The sequence below is a fragment of the Lynx canadensis genome, chromosome B1, assembly GCF_007474595.2.
Source record: "Lynx canadensis isolate LIC74 chromosome B1, mLynCan4.pri.v2, whole genome shotgun sequence".
NCBI classification, from domain to species: Eukaryota; Metazoa; Chordata; class Mammalia; order Carnivora; family Felidae; genus Lynx; species Lynx canadensis.
The window spans coordinates 150,359,100-150,376,554 of NC_044306.2; the positions used below are offsets into that span (position 1 = coordinate 150,359,100).

A 17,455-nucleotide genomic window follows, 5' to 3' on the forward strand; every position below is an offset into this window, starting at 1 on the left:
GGCAGGAAAATAAAAATGAAATATATGAAGTAATCAAAACAGAAGTAAGGATTTTAGTATACTTGATAAAATTTACATCACTAGGATAGAAGTATATTTGAGGAAGCTATTTTTATCCTAGCGATCTCAATAATAATGAATTATTAGCTTTCACTGTATTGTCATTCTGATGAATTATCTACTCCCTAACATATGGGAAATTTTCAAATAAGGATTATAAAATAATCCAGTGACTTGTAGAATATGAATGGTTTGTCAGTGCCCTCCAACTAAATATCGCCAAAATTACAGGTGCATTTGAACAAGGTGGGTTTATTCTTGTAGCAGAGGAGAACATACACCATGGGGGACCATGAGGCGGTCAGAGATTGTTGGAAAAGGTGTATTATATGATTTGGGGAGGGTTCAAGGAAGTAGGATGCATCCTTCATTGGATGCTGTCAGAGAGCTGGAATAATGCTGTGATTTGGTATCTTAATAAATCTTACCTGAACGACAACAGCAATGAAGTGGGGCTAACGCTGTTAACTGTTGGAGAAAGAGCACTCATTTATAATAGCCAGAATAAGGGAATGTTCTGCCTTGTTTGATTATTTGTTTGAACAGTGTTTTTGTCTGAGCTCAGATATATCTATAGATGATCTCATTTTTGTCATCACCTATATTGTCACAGAGTGGCCTTGTCTAATGTTGATGTTCTACAAAATTGTAACAGAATACCAGGGCCTAGGCGATAGTATCAGGCCAGTTCATAGATGTCAGGAGCCATTTTTTCTCTTTCTCAGGTTTTATATTTACAACTCCATAAATTCTTGGGTATCTCTCTAAAAGAAAATTTCTGTGTTATTAATTAAATATTAAGTGCCTAACAGAATTAATGTAGCTAATTCTTTGTTACTCATCATGATAAAAAGACTGATGAAGTGTTGGATTCTTATTTTTCCTTGAGATTTCCATTTAGATCCTCCCTTTTTATTTAAATGAAGGTAAATTAAATATTTAAAAGTGAAGTCATAATTGAATAGTAAATTATACATACTTTTGAGCCTTGTTGCTACTCAATATTGTTATGTGTCATCCACTTTGTAGTTAGCTTTAGTCTATTTATTTTCAATATTGACTAATATTCTGTTGCCTTACACATGCCATACTCATCTATTCTAATGTTCATGGACATTTGGGTAGTTCCAGGTTTTAGACATTAAAACAATACAGCTATGAACCTTCTTATGCATATGTATTGGTACACATATGTGAAGTTTATCTAGGGAGCATAAACAGATGTAGAGTTGCTGCATCACTGGGCATATGCTTTTTGAACTTTATGGATAAAACCAAGCTGTTTTCTATCAGTCCTGTATGGGAGTTCCCACTGCATTCCATATTTTCACCAGCATTTGCCATTGCCATACTTTATATATTTGCTAATTTGGTATAGATTGTAGTGTTATTGTAATTTAAATTTTTTTAAATTTTATACATTTATTTATTTTTGATCGAGAGAGACAGAGCACAAGTGGGGGAGGGGCAGAGAGAGAAGGAGACACAGAATCCAAAGCAGGCTCCAGGCTCCGAGCTGTCAGCACAGAGCCTGACTCAGGGCTCAAACTCACAAACCTCGAGATCATGACCTGAGCCAAAGTCGGATGCTTAACTGACTGAGCCACCCAGGTGCCCCTGTAATTTTAATTTGTATCTGACTTATTACATACTGTAATTTTAATTTGTATCTGCCTGATGACTGCCAATAACACCGGGCACTTATCCATGTATTAACTTATAATTTAGATTTTGTTTTTGTAAAATGCCTGTTCAAATCTTTTTCCCATTTTTTATTGAAGTCCTTAATTGATTTGTGTAGTTCTTTCTATATTCTGGGTATATATATCCATGATCTGTTGAATATGTTGCAAATATCTTCAACCAATGAAAAACATCAAATATCAATGAAAAATACCAAAAATATAATGATAGCTTCATAATTGTGTGAGGATAATTTAATATTAATAAATAAAATCATCACCACCACCATTCACATGAAATATTAACAAGAAAAATTCAAACACTGAGTTTTCAAGTTGTCTTTTTTTTTAGGTACCTAGAATTATATAGTAAATTATATTTCTCAACAAATAGTTTCATTATCCAGATTAATTTTTTCAGAATTATTTAGAATTACTTATATCTTTTCTTATAGGGTAGAAACATATCTTTTATAAAGAATCCATGAAATATTTTGAAGAATTGCCTTTAGAATTATATTTTCACAAAATCCGAAACTCAATTTTCTAAAGTTTTTTTGTTTGTTTTTAAGAGAGAGGGGGGAAAGAGAGACTGCTTGCATGTGCACATGCACAAGCAGGGGAGGGGCAGAGAGAAAGGGAGGTTCCACATCCAGTGAGGAGCCTGATATAGGGCTCAATCTTACAACCGTGAGATCATGACCTGAACCCAAATCAAGAGTCAGATGTTTAATGGACTGAACTACGCAGGCACTCCTCTAAAACTACTTTTGACTTCTTGAAAACCTAAGTGTTCTTAGTTAAGTCTGGATTGAAACAGCATCATTTGTCTTCCCATTCTACAAGACTGGCTCCAGTTCCAGGAATGTGGGGAGTATATGCTCCCATGGGATTTAAAGTCAAATTAAAACCCTGGTTTTAATCTCAGGCCCATCATATACTAGCTGGGTCATTTTGGCAGGGTACTTTCCTAATTCACTGAGTTGCAGTCAATGAAAACAATATTTTTAGAAAAAGAAACATGAGTCAAAATAATAATATTAGTTCCTTCTAGATGTTAGGGTTATAGATGACTTTTATTCTTTTTTATATATTTCTGTTCATTTCAGAATTTCTAATATAGCACTTATAGTCTGAAAATTTAAAAAAATAAATTAAATTAAAAGTTAGAATGCTTAGCACAGAGTCTGATCTATTATATACTTAAGAAATACTGACTATTGAAATAATTATTTTTCCTTGACTTGTAAAAAGCTTAAGGTATTGTTCTTTTTACTCATATTACCTAAAATGGTACTTCCTCTTCAAATGCAAAAATGGTACAATACTTTGCTCAAAGACTTGACATTACAGTGGACTAAAATCTATAGGTTATTATGATATTGTGGCAAGTACCAAATAGAGCTCTTCACAGGATGGTTATAGTGGCACAATTGTGAAGTCCTTATCTAACTAAGGCTGAATGTTCCAGACATTTTCCCCATTTGGAAGTAATGTCATGAGTAGAATTTATGCATGGAAATGCCTTTGGAATGGCATTTCAAGCAAAGGGTTTACAGAAGCAAAATCTTAGGGGGAAACAAATACCCAGCATGGTGAATGTAGACAAATGCAAACAGTTTGCTGTAGTTTCAACATAAATCCTAAGGGGAATGTTGCAAAGAATATGCTCAAAGGCACAGGTAGGATCCAGGTCAAGGAAAACTTTTGGAGATCATAGTAGAGTTAAGATACCTTACCATAAGAAACGGAGAAAAGTGGAAACATTTTAATTGGGGAAGTCATCTTGTCAAATTTGCAATTTTAAGATTACTATGTGGGGAATAGATTTGAGAAAAACAGGACTTGAGGCAGGGTATTAGTTAGTATGCTATTACATTTTATTTATTTTTCTTTTTTTTTTTTTACATTTTTATTTATTTTTTGAGAGACAGAGGGAAACAGAGCATGAGCAGGGGAGGGGCAGAGAGAGAGAGGGAGTCACAGAATCCAAAGCAGGCTCCAGGCTCTGAGCTGTCAGCACAGAGCCTGACATGGGGCTCAAACCCACAAACCAGGAGATCATGATCTGAACCAAAGTCAGAAGCTTAACTGACCAAGCCACCCAGGTGCCCCAGCTGTTACATTTTCTAGACAATAAATAATAAGGGAATAAACTACAGCACTAGTAGCAGTACAACATGTGAATAGAAGATAGATTTTTAAAATTTAGATAACATAGTCAGAACTTGCTGATTAATTAGAAAGAGATCAAGATTTCTAATGTCTAAGATTTCTAGTCTGGTTGTAATGATATCATTGTAATGACAGCATTTAAGATAGAGAATCTAGATGGGCAACTTCTCTTTTAATAAAAAAGTCATTTTGTTTTGGATAGATACTAGCTAGGTGGTTGATGAGGACCTGAATTAAGGATGTAGCTTCTCTGGGTGGGAGAAAAGATTTGAGATATATTAATAGATTCAATAAATAAAACTTAAAGATGGAAAGGCTGGATGTTGGAAATGAGGATGAAGCTAAGTTTGGGGTGACTGTGGATGATGGAGCTGTTAATGAAGATAGAAAATGTAGGAGGTGGGGCAGGCTTGGGTACAGGAAGAAGTAAATGATTATTTCCATTTGGAAATATTATTTTTAAGGTGCCTATTTGATGTCCAACAAATAGTCTCCTTATTTGATACAGAATTGAAATTCATGACAGAGATCTAGCCTGAAGATAAAATTTAGGGGTCATCAATTGTTAAGATAATTAAACAGGGAAGTCATTGTACTAAGGTGGCTCTAGTGCCTTGGTAGCCTACGTAAGGAAACCTAAACCTAAACCAGAGTAAGTGCACTCAAATCTCAGAAAATGAAACTTAAGAACAACTATCACAAACAGCTCAGTAGGCTTTCCTTTATAAGGCAACTGCTTAAGCTACAGGCAATCAAATGATTTCCTTGCTTTTCTTTTACATCCTGTCTATAAATTTCCCTTCACTTCTGTCAGTGGAGGGATCTTAATCACTTGGTTTGATGCTGCCCAATTGGAATCGCCCTTTGCTCAAATAAACCCTTGCAAATGTAAATGTGCCCCAGTTGATCTTTCAACATCAACAAATACTTAATGTTTGAGGCCATCACCATTAGGATCACCCAGAAGGAGTTAACTAACATTAACATGACCGGGACAAGATAAAATGCTAAGTGGCTAAGGATAGAAGTAAAAATAAAGAGCTCTCCAAGGTAACTGAGAAGGAGTGGCCAGGTAGAAAGAAAGTTAGAAGATGTCTCCATAAAGTCTAGGATGGGGTTTCAAGGAATATTATTAAGGCGGCAAAGAAATCAAGATTAAAAAGAAGAAAGACCCCCAAAAAGGTGGCTCTTAGATATTATGACTGTTGTCCTTGACAATAGCAGTTACACTGGTGTGTCAAGGGTAGAGTACAGAGAATTGAGAGTTAAATGGGCAAAAAGAAAGTGAAAACAATAAATACTAGTTCCTGTTAGTAGCATGGAAAAAACTGATAGCCTGTTCAATGTATCTTCATAATACAGCTCAGCTAAGATATACTTATATTACAATTCTTTGAGGAAATTGATAATTTTTACATGACTTTTAGCAGTCACTTTCAATATTTACTTTCCATGTTACATGTCCAATTGTATGAAAATTTTGATATGCATAAACACTGTAAATGAGGTATTCTGAAAGTATACTTGGAGGCCTGAATTTTCTATTTTAGATGGGTACAATGATAAAATTATAAAATATTTGAAAAATGTCCACAATAATTTTTGCACCAAGAAGAAATAAACTGCACTATGGTAAATCTATTTCCTGGGGTTGGGGGACACAAAACTGATTATATTTAAGCATGGACCTTTTATTTATTTTTACCTTTCAGATGATAAGTCATTCTATTACCTTGCCTCTTTTAAAGTAACAAATATAAAATACAAAGAAAATTATGGAATGAAAAGCTCAAGAGAGTTTATAGAAAGGAGTCATCAGATTGAGAGAATGGTAAGTTCAATAGAAATTCCAAAAGTTTATGTGTTTTCTGTTTCACTTTCAATATGGTTGCTATAAGAACTTAGCTTCTTCCTGCCTTAACTTCTTCTGTGCACTGTAGATAATATATAGATCATATAGTTGTGAGGATTAAACAACTTAATATATGTAAAATATTTAGAATAATGTTATGTACCATTAAACGTATGTAGATTACAGTAGGCCACCAATTAGCAACAACAAAAAAAACTGATGAGTCAAATAGATGTTCTTCCTATTTTTAACTCTTGATTTTCTTTCCTGGTTCATTTTCCATAATCTTTTTCAACATAAGAATATAGGATTGCCATTTTGCCTTATCATTTTGTTTATTTTGCTTTTAAAATTATGTAAAGCATGGGGCGCCTGGGTGGCGCAGTCGGTTAAGCGTCCGACTTCAGCCAGGTCACGATCTCGCGGTCCGTGAGTTCGAGCCCCACATCAGGCTCTGGGCTGATGGCTCAGAGCCTGGAGCCTGTTTCCTATTCTGTGTCTCCCTCTCTCTCTGCCCCTCCCCCATTCATGCTCTGTCTCTCTCTGTCCCAAAAATAAATGTTGAAAAAAAAATTAAAAAAAAAATTATGTAAAGCATCACATACGAGGATGTATGTTGGCAATTTTTGATGCCAATCTCAAATCTAGTTCTGCCCCTCAAATATTTTGGTTTCCCTTGAAAATGTACACATTTATCAAGGCATGTCTAATTTTGAAAGTATATAAGACAAGCTAGATCTTTACCTATCCTAGTAGAAAGTCAAATAGAATAGTCTTCTATTTTTTGTCCCATGAGAAGCTTGTCCACGGAGACCACAGATTTGTTTAGCAAAACCCAGTATATTAGCTTAAAGTGTACTCCTTAATGCTTAGGAGAGTTATTCTGGAACAACAGAGCAATAGCTCTGTAGAAAGGAGATTGAATTACTATGATTATTTATGATTACCCGTAAATACTAGCTCAATTAAAAGATGACCTTAGCACTCCAACCCTTCACTCATTGTACTTTCCTTTCTCTGAATTATTAACAATGTGGGAAAGTATTTGCATTTTATTTAGTTATGTATCTATATGTAGGTTGATTCTAACTATTGAAAACCAATGAAAGTATTTTTCATTTCCATAGTTGTTTAAATAGTGTTTGTCATTTAACAAGTGTTTATAATAATCATGTTGCAGCAATTCTTATGCTATTCAAAGAAGAATGCTCCCAGAAGCAATTTTAAATACAACTCACTTATTTTTTTAAAGTTCTCCACCATTTTGCTATATCTTCAGATATGTCCAAAGTCTCAATATTTTTTTATTTCTTTCATTCTTCTCAAAACTTTGTGCTTTCTGCTTCAATTTGAACTGGTTGCTTTCTAGGTCCACTTCAGAGAGGTAACCTGGGTCAAAACAGGACTGCTCTAGCATGTGAGATACATTGCTTCTTGAATCCCATATTTTCCTTGATATGGTGGGTTATGTCCTCAAGCACCTTCCTTAAGAAAAAAGTGCATGGGAGGTAACATTTATGAATTACTTTATGTTGGAAAAAAGTCCTATGTTCCACTCAAGCAACAGTTCGAATATAAAACTTTAAATTGAAAATCACTTCTCTTCAGACCATCTGAAACCTTGCTTCATTTTTTTTATTCTATCACATGCAGCTGATGAGAGATGGTGTTTCTTTTAAGGAAATGTCTTCTTTCTCTAGAAGATTTTGTACTCTATTTTTTGTTTTCTAAAATTTCATAATGATGTGTCTTGGTATTTGATATTTGATATTTCATTCATTTTTGTTGGGATATCATACTTTAAAAAGTGTGTAAAACATTTCAAAGAATATCCAAGAACCCACCACCAATTTTCAGAACTTTACCAGTACTTCTGAAACCTCTATATGTTCTTCTCTCTCTCTTCTTCATAGTTAAACATTTCTATTTTGAATTTGGATTTAATCATTCTGTGGTTTTATCACCTATTTATGCATACTCAAATAGCATAGTATGCAATTTTACCTCTTTTGAACTTTATGTAAATGTAATCATATTATATCCTTCTGTGATTTCATTCTTTCACTCAACATTGTATTTTTGAGATTTTTCCCATTTTGATGCATGTAGCTATAGCTCATTTATTTTCACTTCAGTGTAGAATGCCCTAAAAAGAATATACTACTAATTATTAATTAATTCTGCAATTGACAACCATTTGAGCTACTTTTTAATTCTGAATAATGCAGCTAATTAACATCCTTTCAGTATAGCACATGTACTCCTAGTGCATGTGCAAGAGCCTCCCGTAGGTCATGAACCAAGCAGATGGTTTGCTGGGTTATAGGTTATGCTAATACTTAGCTTTAGCAGATTTTTATCAATGGTTTTCCAGGGGGTTTGTAGACATTTACACCACCACCAGCAGGGCATGAGAGTTCATCTTGCCCTTCCTACTCACCAAAATTTTCTACAAAATTGACTTTTGCCAAACTGGTATCTGTATAAAATGGTAACTCATTGTGGATTTAATTTGCATTTTCCTGATTATTAATAAGGTTCACCAGTGGTTAGCAACCATTTGTATTTTGTCCTTTATAAATATCTACTCATGATTTTTTTCCCATTACTTTTCTTTTTTCTTTCTTTTTTCTTTAGTTAACATACAGTGTAATATGACCATGTCTTCTTGTATTTTTGGTTTTTAATTTTTTCTTAGAAACATTTTTGGGAAATGAATACTTTGTTCATTATATTATTGAAAAATTCTTTCAATTCAATCCTTTTTTCCATTTTGTGGCTTGCCTTTTCATTTTCTTTATAACATATTTTAATGAACAGTATTCTCAGTTTTAATATAGTTAAGTACATCATTCTTTTGTTATTAGTGCCCTTTGTGTTTGTAAAAGAAATCCTTTCTGATACTTATGTCACTGTCAAAAAAATCCTTTTTCCTTTTTGCATTTAAGCATTCATTCTACATGGAGTTGATATTTGCATATGTGTTTGATTTAGAGATTTAATTTCATTTCCACCCCCCCCCCCCCATATGAGTAAGCAGTTCTCTTAGCACCACTGATTGAGCAGTCTTTTTTTTTGGCTGATATGCCATGCCATTTCTGCCACAAATCAAGTTTCCATATGTGAATCTGGATGTTGCTGCACTCTCTAATCTGTTCCATTGATCAGCTTGTTTTGCACTGTGTCAGTACCACAATGTTTTAACCTCTGCGGTTTGACAGTAAGTGTTGATACTGGTTATATTAGTTTCTTAGTGTTGCTGTACCAAATTACCAAAAACTAGTGGATTAAAATAACAGAAATTTATTCTCTCACAGTTATGGAGGCTAGAAATCTGAAATCAAGATATTAACAGGGCTGGGTTCCTTGAAATGTTCTAGGGAAGAATCTTTATTTGCCTCTTTCAACTTCTGGTAGGTTCAGACATTCCCTGACATAGCTACATAACTGCAATCTGTGTTTCCATCTTCACCTGACCTTTTGCTCTGTGCTTCTCCACTCCAATAAAGGCATTGGATTATTAAATTAAAATCATTAGATTCAGGATTTTCCTGGATAAAACCACATTGGTTTTATCTTGAAATCCTTAACATAGGATCTGCAAAGATTCTACCAAATAAGATCACATTCACATGTTCCCAGACTTAGACATATCTTTTTAGGGGGCCATCATTCAACCCAGTACACCTGAATTTATCACCATCTTCTTCAGGTATGTCTTAGTTATTCTTAACCCTTTTCTTTTCATATCAAATAATACACACATATGCACACATACAAACATTTATATTGAGATTTTTATTCAGGTTGCTTCAAATAGAGAGATTTAGAGAAATAATTGATATCTTCATTTATTTACCCATATTTACTATATTTCAATAAAGCTTTAAAGTGTTTTTCTTAAAGGTCTTATTCATCTTTGGTTAGATTTAATAGTAAAAGCTCTTTTTTTGTCATTGCTTGTATTTTGGATATTAACCCTTTATCGACTATATGATTTGCAAATATTTTCTTTCATCCCATAGGTTGCTTTTTCATTTTGTTGATTGTTTCCTTTGCCATGCAGAAGCTATTAATTCAATGTAATCCCACTTGTTTATTTTTGGCTTATTTATTTATTTATTTATTTACCTGATTTTGGTGTCATATACAAAAAAATCATTGCCAGGACCAGTGTCAAGGGCCTTTTTCTCCATGTTTTTTGTTTTTTTTTTCTCGGAGTTTCATGGCTTCAGGTCTTAAATGTAAGACTTTAATCCATTTTGTATATGGAGTAGGATAAGGATCTAATTTCATTCTTCTGCATGTGAAAAACCAGTTTTCCTAAGACCATTTATTGAAGAGATTATACTTTCCCCATTTTGTATTCTAGGTGACCTTGCCAAGGATTAGTTGACCATATATGCATGGTTTTATTTTTGGGTAGTCCATTCTTTTCTATTAGTCTACATATTGGGTTTTGTGCCAGTATCATACTGTTTTGATTACTATAATTTTGTAATATAACTTGAATTCAAGAAGTGTGATGCCCTCAGCTTTGTTCTTATTCAAGATTGCTTTGGCTATTCAGGGTCTTTTGTGGTTCAATATGAATTTTATGATTGTTTTTCTATCTGTGGAAAATTGCCATTGTAATTTTGATAGGTATTATATTGAATCTGTAGATTGCTTTGGGTAGAATGGACATTTTAACAATACTAATTTTTCTAATCCATGAACACAAGATATCTTTCCATTTATTTGTGTCTTCTTCAATTTCTTTTATCAATGTTTTATCATTTTCAGTGTACAAATCTTTCACCTCCTTGGTTAAGTTTACTAGTTTACTAGTACATATTTTATTGTTTTTGATGCTATTGAAAATTATATTATTTTCTTAATTTCTTTTTTAGATAGTTCATTATTAGTGTATAGAAATGTGACTGACTTTTGTATTTTGATTGTGTATCTTCCAACTTCAATGAATTCATTGATTAGTTCTAACAGGTTTGTGAGGTGTGTGGGGAGGAAACATGTGTAATCTTTAGGGTTTTCTACTGTAAGATCATGTCATTTGCTAAGAGAATTTTACTTCTTCAATTATGATTTGGATGCCTTTTATTTGTTTCTCTTACCTGGGATTTTTGTTTTCTTCAATAGCTGGGATTTTCAGCACTGGGTTGAACAGAATGGTGAGAATGGACATCCTTGTCTTGTTTCTGATTAAAGGAAAAGCTTTCAGCTTTTCACCACTGAATATGATGTTAGCCGTGGGCTTGTCATATATGACCTTTACTATGTTAAGGTACATGCCTAAATTGTTAAGAGTTTTTACTCATGAAAGGATGTTGAATTTTATCAAATGCTTCTTCTGTCTCCATTAAGATGATCATATGATTTTTATTTTTCATTCTGTTAATGTGGTGTGTTACATTTATCAATGTACTTATGTTGAACCATTCTTGTATTTCAGGGATAAATCCTACTTGATCATGGTGTATGATCCTTTTATGTGTTGTTGAATTTGGTTTGCTAGCATTTTGTTTAGGGTTTTTGCATCTATGTTTCATCAGGAATATTAGCCTGTACTTTTCCTATAGTCTTCTCTGGTTCTGGTATCAGGTAATGCTGGCCTCATAGAATTAGTTTAGAAGTATTTCTTCCTGTTCAATTTTTTGGAAGAGTTTGAGGTGATTGGTATTACTTCTTTAAATGTTTGGTAGAGTTCACCAGTAAAGCCATCTAGTCCTGTACTTTTCTTTGTTGCAAGATTATTGTTTACTGATTCAGTCTCCTTTCTGTTATTGGTCTTTAAAGATTTCCTGTATCTTCATGGCTTAGTTTTGATAGGTTGCATGTTTGCAGGAATATACTTATTTCTTCCTTGTTATCCAATTTTTGGCCTGTAATTGTTCATAGCAGTCTCCTACGATCCTTTTTATTTCTGTGTATAAGTTGTAATGTCTCCTCTGCCATTCTTGATTTTATTTATTTGAGTCTTCTCTCTTTTTTTCTTAGTTTAACTAAAGGTTTGTCAATTTTGTTTAACTTCTCCAAAAGCCAATTCTTGGTTTCATTGATCTTCTCTATTATTTTTATGGTCTCTATTTCATTTATTTCTGCTCTGATCTATTTCCTTCCTTCTGCTAACTTTGGGCTTAGTCTTTATTTGTTTATTTTTTCTACTCCCTTGAGGTATAAAGTTAGGTTTTTTATTGTAGATTCTTCTTTCTTGATGTAGGTGTTTATCACTATAAACTTCCCTCTTATAATTGCTTTTTATGTATCACTTAAGTTTTGGTATGTTGTGTATCAATATTCAATTTGTCTCAAGATTTTTTTTTTGCTTTTTAAAAATGTTTTTGCTTTTTTTTTTTTATTTTTTTAAATTTTTTTTTTCAATGTTTATTTATTTTTGGGACAGAGAGAGACAGAGCATGAACGGGGGAGGGGCAGAGTGAGAGGGAGACACAGAATCGGAAACAGGCTCCAGGCTCCGAGCCATCAGCCCGGAGCCTGACGCGGGGCTCGAACTCACGGACCGCGAGATCGTGACCTGGCTGAAGTCGGACGCTTAACCGACTGCGCCACCCAGGCGCCCCAAAAATGTTTTTGCTTTTGATTTCTTCTTTGATTTATTGCTTACTCAGGAATGTGTTGCTTTATCTCCACATATTTGTGAATTTTCTTATTTTTCTATTGTTATTGATTTCTAGTTTTATACTATTGTGATCAGAAAAGATAACTGATATTTCAATCTTCTTAAATTTATTGAAATTTGATTATAGCCTAACATATGATCTATCCTAGAGAATGTTCCATGCATACTTGAGAAAAATGTGTATTCTGCTGTTATTGTAGGGCATGTTCTGTATATGTCTTTTAGGTCATTTAATTTATTGTGTTCAACTCTACTGTTTCTGCATTGATTTTCTGACTGAATGATCTAGTCAGTGTGTCAAGTGGGTTACTGAAATTCTCTATTATTGTATTGCTGCTAATTTCTCCCTACATTTCTGCTAATATTTATTTTATATATTTAGGTGCTCCAATATTAGGTTCAGCAAAAAAAAAATTAAGATAGTTATTTTCTCTAGTGTCATTCTCTGCCCCAAGGCCCATCTGAAATGCCAGAGCAAGATGTGTGGTAGGGTTTGCCACAAAACTGTTTTGTTTAGAAAACAGATTTATATTTTGACGTGGGCTCCATTGTTTTTGGCAGAGTTTAAAAAATAACAAAAATAGTAATTAAAACAAGATAATAATTGTTTTCATTCTAAGAATTGCTAGTTTAATTATGTTAAAAAGTCACTGAAGAGTGACTATTTAATTCAATGCAATGCAGCAAGGAATTACTGTGTACCTTTTCTAAGACTAGCACTCAGCTAGATATTCTAACACAGACTGATCTTCACTTTCCCCTTGGAGATGTTAGGTAATTAATCAGTGCACTCTTGGAAAGATTCCACACCTTAGGGCCAGTGCTCTGAAAACTTGTGTTTTTTTAATTGAAAAATAAATATAAATAGAAGTTCTAATATTTTTCACATCCTCTATGAATCATTAGCTTCACTTTGAAAATCAATGCTCAGAATAATCCAAAAGATTATTACTAAATTACTTCACAGGTGATTGCACCCAGAGGTAAGAGGGTTGGGCTATTTATGTTATACCAATTAGAGCTGTCCAGGTAAGGTGGAGCATAAGCTCCCAGACATCAATAAGTGAGGTGCTCAGGCTAGACAAGGCAGGCCTCTGGAGAGGTACAGGTGTAAGCTGTTACCAATCAATATTTCTAGAAGCTGGATTATGAGTACACCTTCCCAGTAAATGCAGTTTAGATAGGGAACAAGTATGCTACATTTCATCTTTTACCACAATTCATCATCTGTAAGTGATTTCAGCTTCTTAAGAAACTCCTTAAGAAAGAGGAAAAAAAATATTTGCTTGTAAGTGATTATAGACATATAATTCCCATTGGCTAGGCCTCCAGATCATCTGAGACATGATCCTGACTTTGCTTCTTCTTCTTCTGTTGCTCTGTTGCTCTGTAAATTCCTATTCCCATAATAAATGGAACACTTTGGGTAGAAAGTACCAGAAACCCAATTAACAAGTCAAACAGAAGGAAGGAAGGAAGGAAGGAAGGAAGGAAGGAAGGAAGGAAGGAAGGAAAGGAGGGAGGGAGGGAGGGAGAGAAGACTGTGGGAAAACCTAGAGATTCATTTGACTTCAGATATGGTGCGATTCAGAGGCTCAAACAGTGTCTTCAAGCTATTATTATTATTCTCCATGTGGCAGACAAAATAGCTTACATTTATTCTATATTCACATGTTACCAGGTTATTAACTGAAGCAAGAAAAGAAATTTTTCCGTAATAGTCCTTGAAGGAAATTTTGAAGAATCAATATAGTTGGCTAAAGTTGGAATACCTCCTCAACACTTCACTAATCACTGTGACCAAGAGAACAAACCTGTGCCACCTTGTGTTAGGTGGGAGAAGGGGCAAGTTTAATTTCAACTGGATCATATGGAATGAGTTCTCTGTAGGCAAGCAGGGATCTCTTAGCAGAAAAAAAAGGGGAAGTACCAATGGGTATACAATAACTCTAATTCTAAAAATTTTTATCTCTAACCCAGATATCTCTGAACCCTAGACTTGTATGTTCAATGGCCTACTTGACATTTCCACATGGATTTCTCACAAGCATCTTGAAGTTATAACTAAATCCAGTTTTTGAAAGTTGTTGCCTTCTCACTCTCTCTTTCCTACATTTTTCCACTCAACAAATGGCATCACTGTCCATCTAGTTGCTAGAATACTATTTTTCCTTATCCTCATGTCTAATCCATTCACATTTGATGTTTCTACTTCTAATTCACTATCTCTATCCTGGGCCTAGATAATCATTCATATAGCCAGCTCACCATAATCATTGCTTCCACTCAGGCTCCCTCTAATATCTGTCTACATAGCAACCTCTAATATCTGTCTACATAGCAACCAGATGTTAGGAGCACCTGGGTGGCTCAGTTGGTTAAGTGTTCGACTCTTGGTTTAGGCTCAGGTCATGATCTCATGGTTTCATGAGTTTGAGCCCCCCATCAGGCTCTGTGCTGACAGTGCGGAGCCTGCAGAGGATGTCTCCCTCTCTCTCTGCCTCTCCCCCACTCACACTGTCTCTGTCTCTCTCAAAATAAATAAAATTAAAAAACTAAAAACCCCATACAATAGGTTTTATTTTGGTTAAAATTTCGTAAGTGGCTTAGAATAAGTCATTTTATGTACTTATAATAAAATCCAAGCTTTTTACAAAGTCGTCTAAGGAGCTTAATGCTCTGCCTCTGACTATTCCTCCAATTTCTACACTCCTCCTTTCTCACTGTTCTCTATCATATTGACTTTTTTTTTTTTTTTTTGAGGGGTGGGGGATGCTCTGCACATTCTATTTCTTCTACCTGGAAGATTGTCCCATGATCTTGCTCTTGCTTACTCTTTCTGATTTTTTAGATTTCACTTAAATGTCCCTCCTTGGAAAACCCTTACATATTATAGACCCTCCAACCATAAAACTATCTTATTTAACTATATGAGTTGCCTCTTGTAATTAATTTATTTTTGCTTATTGCTGTCCCTCTATTCTATGAGTTCAGGGACCACAACTTTTTATTTACTAATTTTTAATGTTTATTTATTGTGAGAGAGAGAGAGCGAGCACAAGGGGGAGGTGCAGAGAGAGAGGGAGAGAAACAATCCCAAGCAGGCTCCGCCTTGTCAGCACAGAACCTGATGCGGGGCTTGAACTCATGAACTTTGAGATCATGACCTGAGCCAAAATCAAGAGTTGAACCCTAGGAGGAGGGGAAGATGGCGGCGTAGGAGGACGCTGGGCTCACCGCGCGTCCTGCTGATCACTTAGATTCCACCTACACCTGCCTAAATAACCCAGAAAACCGCCAGAGGATTAGCAGAACGGAGTCACCGGACCCAAGTGCAGACGAGAGGCCCACGGAAGAGGGTAGGAAGGGCGGCGAGGCGGTGCGCGCTCCACGGACTGGCGGGAGGGAGCCGGGGCGGAGGGGCGGCTCGCCAGCCAAGCAGAGCCCCCGAGTCCGGCTTGCAAAAGCGGAGGGGCCTGACGGACTGTGTTCCGACAGCAAGCGCGACTTAGCGTCTGGGAGGTCATAAGTTAACAGCTCTGCTCGGGAAGCGGGAAGGCTGGAGGACAAAGGGAGGGTGAGCTGCGGAGCCCCCCGGATGACAGAGCTCAGTTTGGCGGGGAACAAAGGCGCTCGCCAGCGCCATCTCCCCCGCCCATCCCCCAGCCAAAATCCCAAAGGGAACCGGTTCCGGCCAGGGAAATTGCTCGCTCCGCGCAAACACCCAACTCTGTGCTTCTGCGGAGCCAAACCTCCGGCAGCGGATCTGACTCCCTCCGGCTGCCACAGGGCCCCTCCTGAAGTGGATCACCTAAGGAGAAGCGAGCTAAGCCTGCCCCCCCCCCCCGCCGCCGTGCACCTTGCCTTCCCACCCCAGCTAATACGCCAGATCCCCAGCATCACAAGCCTGGCAGTGTGCAAGTAGCCCAGACGGGCCACGCCACCCCACAGTGAATCCCGCCCCTAGGAGAGGGGAAGAGAAGGCACATACCAGTCTGACTGTGGCCCCAGCGGTGGGCTGGGGGCAGACATCAGGACGGACTGCGGCCCCGCCCACCAACTCCAGTTATACACCACAGCACAGGGGAAGTGCCCTGCAGGTCCTCACCACACCAGGGACTATCCAAAATGACCAAGCGGAAGAATTCCCCTCAGAAGAATCTCCAGGAAATAACAACAGCTAATGAGCTGATCAAAAAGGATTTAAATAATATAACAGAAAGTGAATTTAGAATAATAGTCATAAAATTAATCGCTGGGCTGGAAAAGAGTATACAGGACAGCAGAGAATCTCTTGCTACAGAGATCAAGGGACTAAGGAACAGTCACGAGGAGCTGAAAAACGCTTTAAAGGAAATGCAAAACAAAATGCAAACCACCACGGCTCAGATGGAAGAGGCAGAGGAGAGAATAGGTGAACTAGAAGATAAAGTTATGGAAAAAGAGGAAGCTGAGAAAAAGAGAGATAAAAAAATCCAGGAGTATGAGGGGAAAATTAGAGAACTAAGTGATACACTAAAAAGAAATAATATACGCATAATTGGTATCCCAGAGGAGGAAGAGAGAGGGAAAGGTGCTGAAGGGGTACTTGAAGAAATTATAGCTGAGAACTTCCCTGAACTGGGGAAGGAAAAAGGCATTGAAATCCAAGAGGCACAGAGAACTCCCTTCAGACGTAACTTGAATCGATCTTCTGCACGACATATCATAGTGAAACTGGCAAAATACAAGGATAAAGAGAAAATTCTGAAAGCAGCAAGGGGTAAACGTGCCCTCACATATAAAGGGAGACCTATAAGACTCGTGACTGATCTCTCTTTTGAAACTTGGCAGGCCAGAAAGAATTGGCACGAGATTTTCAGGGTGCTAGACAGCAAAAATATGCAGCCGAGAATCCTTTATCCAGCAAGTCTGTCATTTAGAATAGAAGGAGAGATAAAGGTCTTCCCAAACAAACAAAAACTGAAGGAATTTGTCACCACTAAACCAGCCCTACAAGAGATCCTAAGGGGGACCCTGTGAGACAAAGTACCAGAGACATCACTA

General features: G+C 36.2%; 1 protein-coding gene across 1 annotated transcript in view; it reads left to right on the forward strand.

Moving 5' to 3' along the window:
• TMPRSS11F (transmembrane serine protease 11F) overlaps positions 1-17,455 on the forward strand; it is a 75,392-nt gene that overhangs the window by 31,701 nt on the left and 26,236 nt on the right. The window contains exon 3 of the mRNA XM_030314497.1: positions 5,630-5,748. Within this exon, the coding sequence (XP_030170357.1) occupies positions 5,630-5,748 (119 nt within the window). The remainder of the gene's footprint in view (positions 1-5,629; positions 5,749-17,455) is intronic.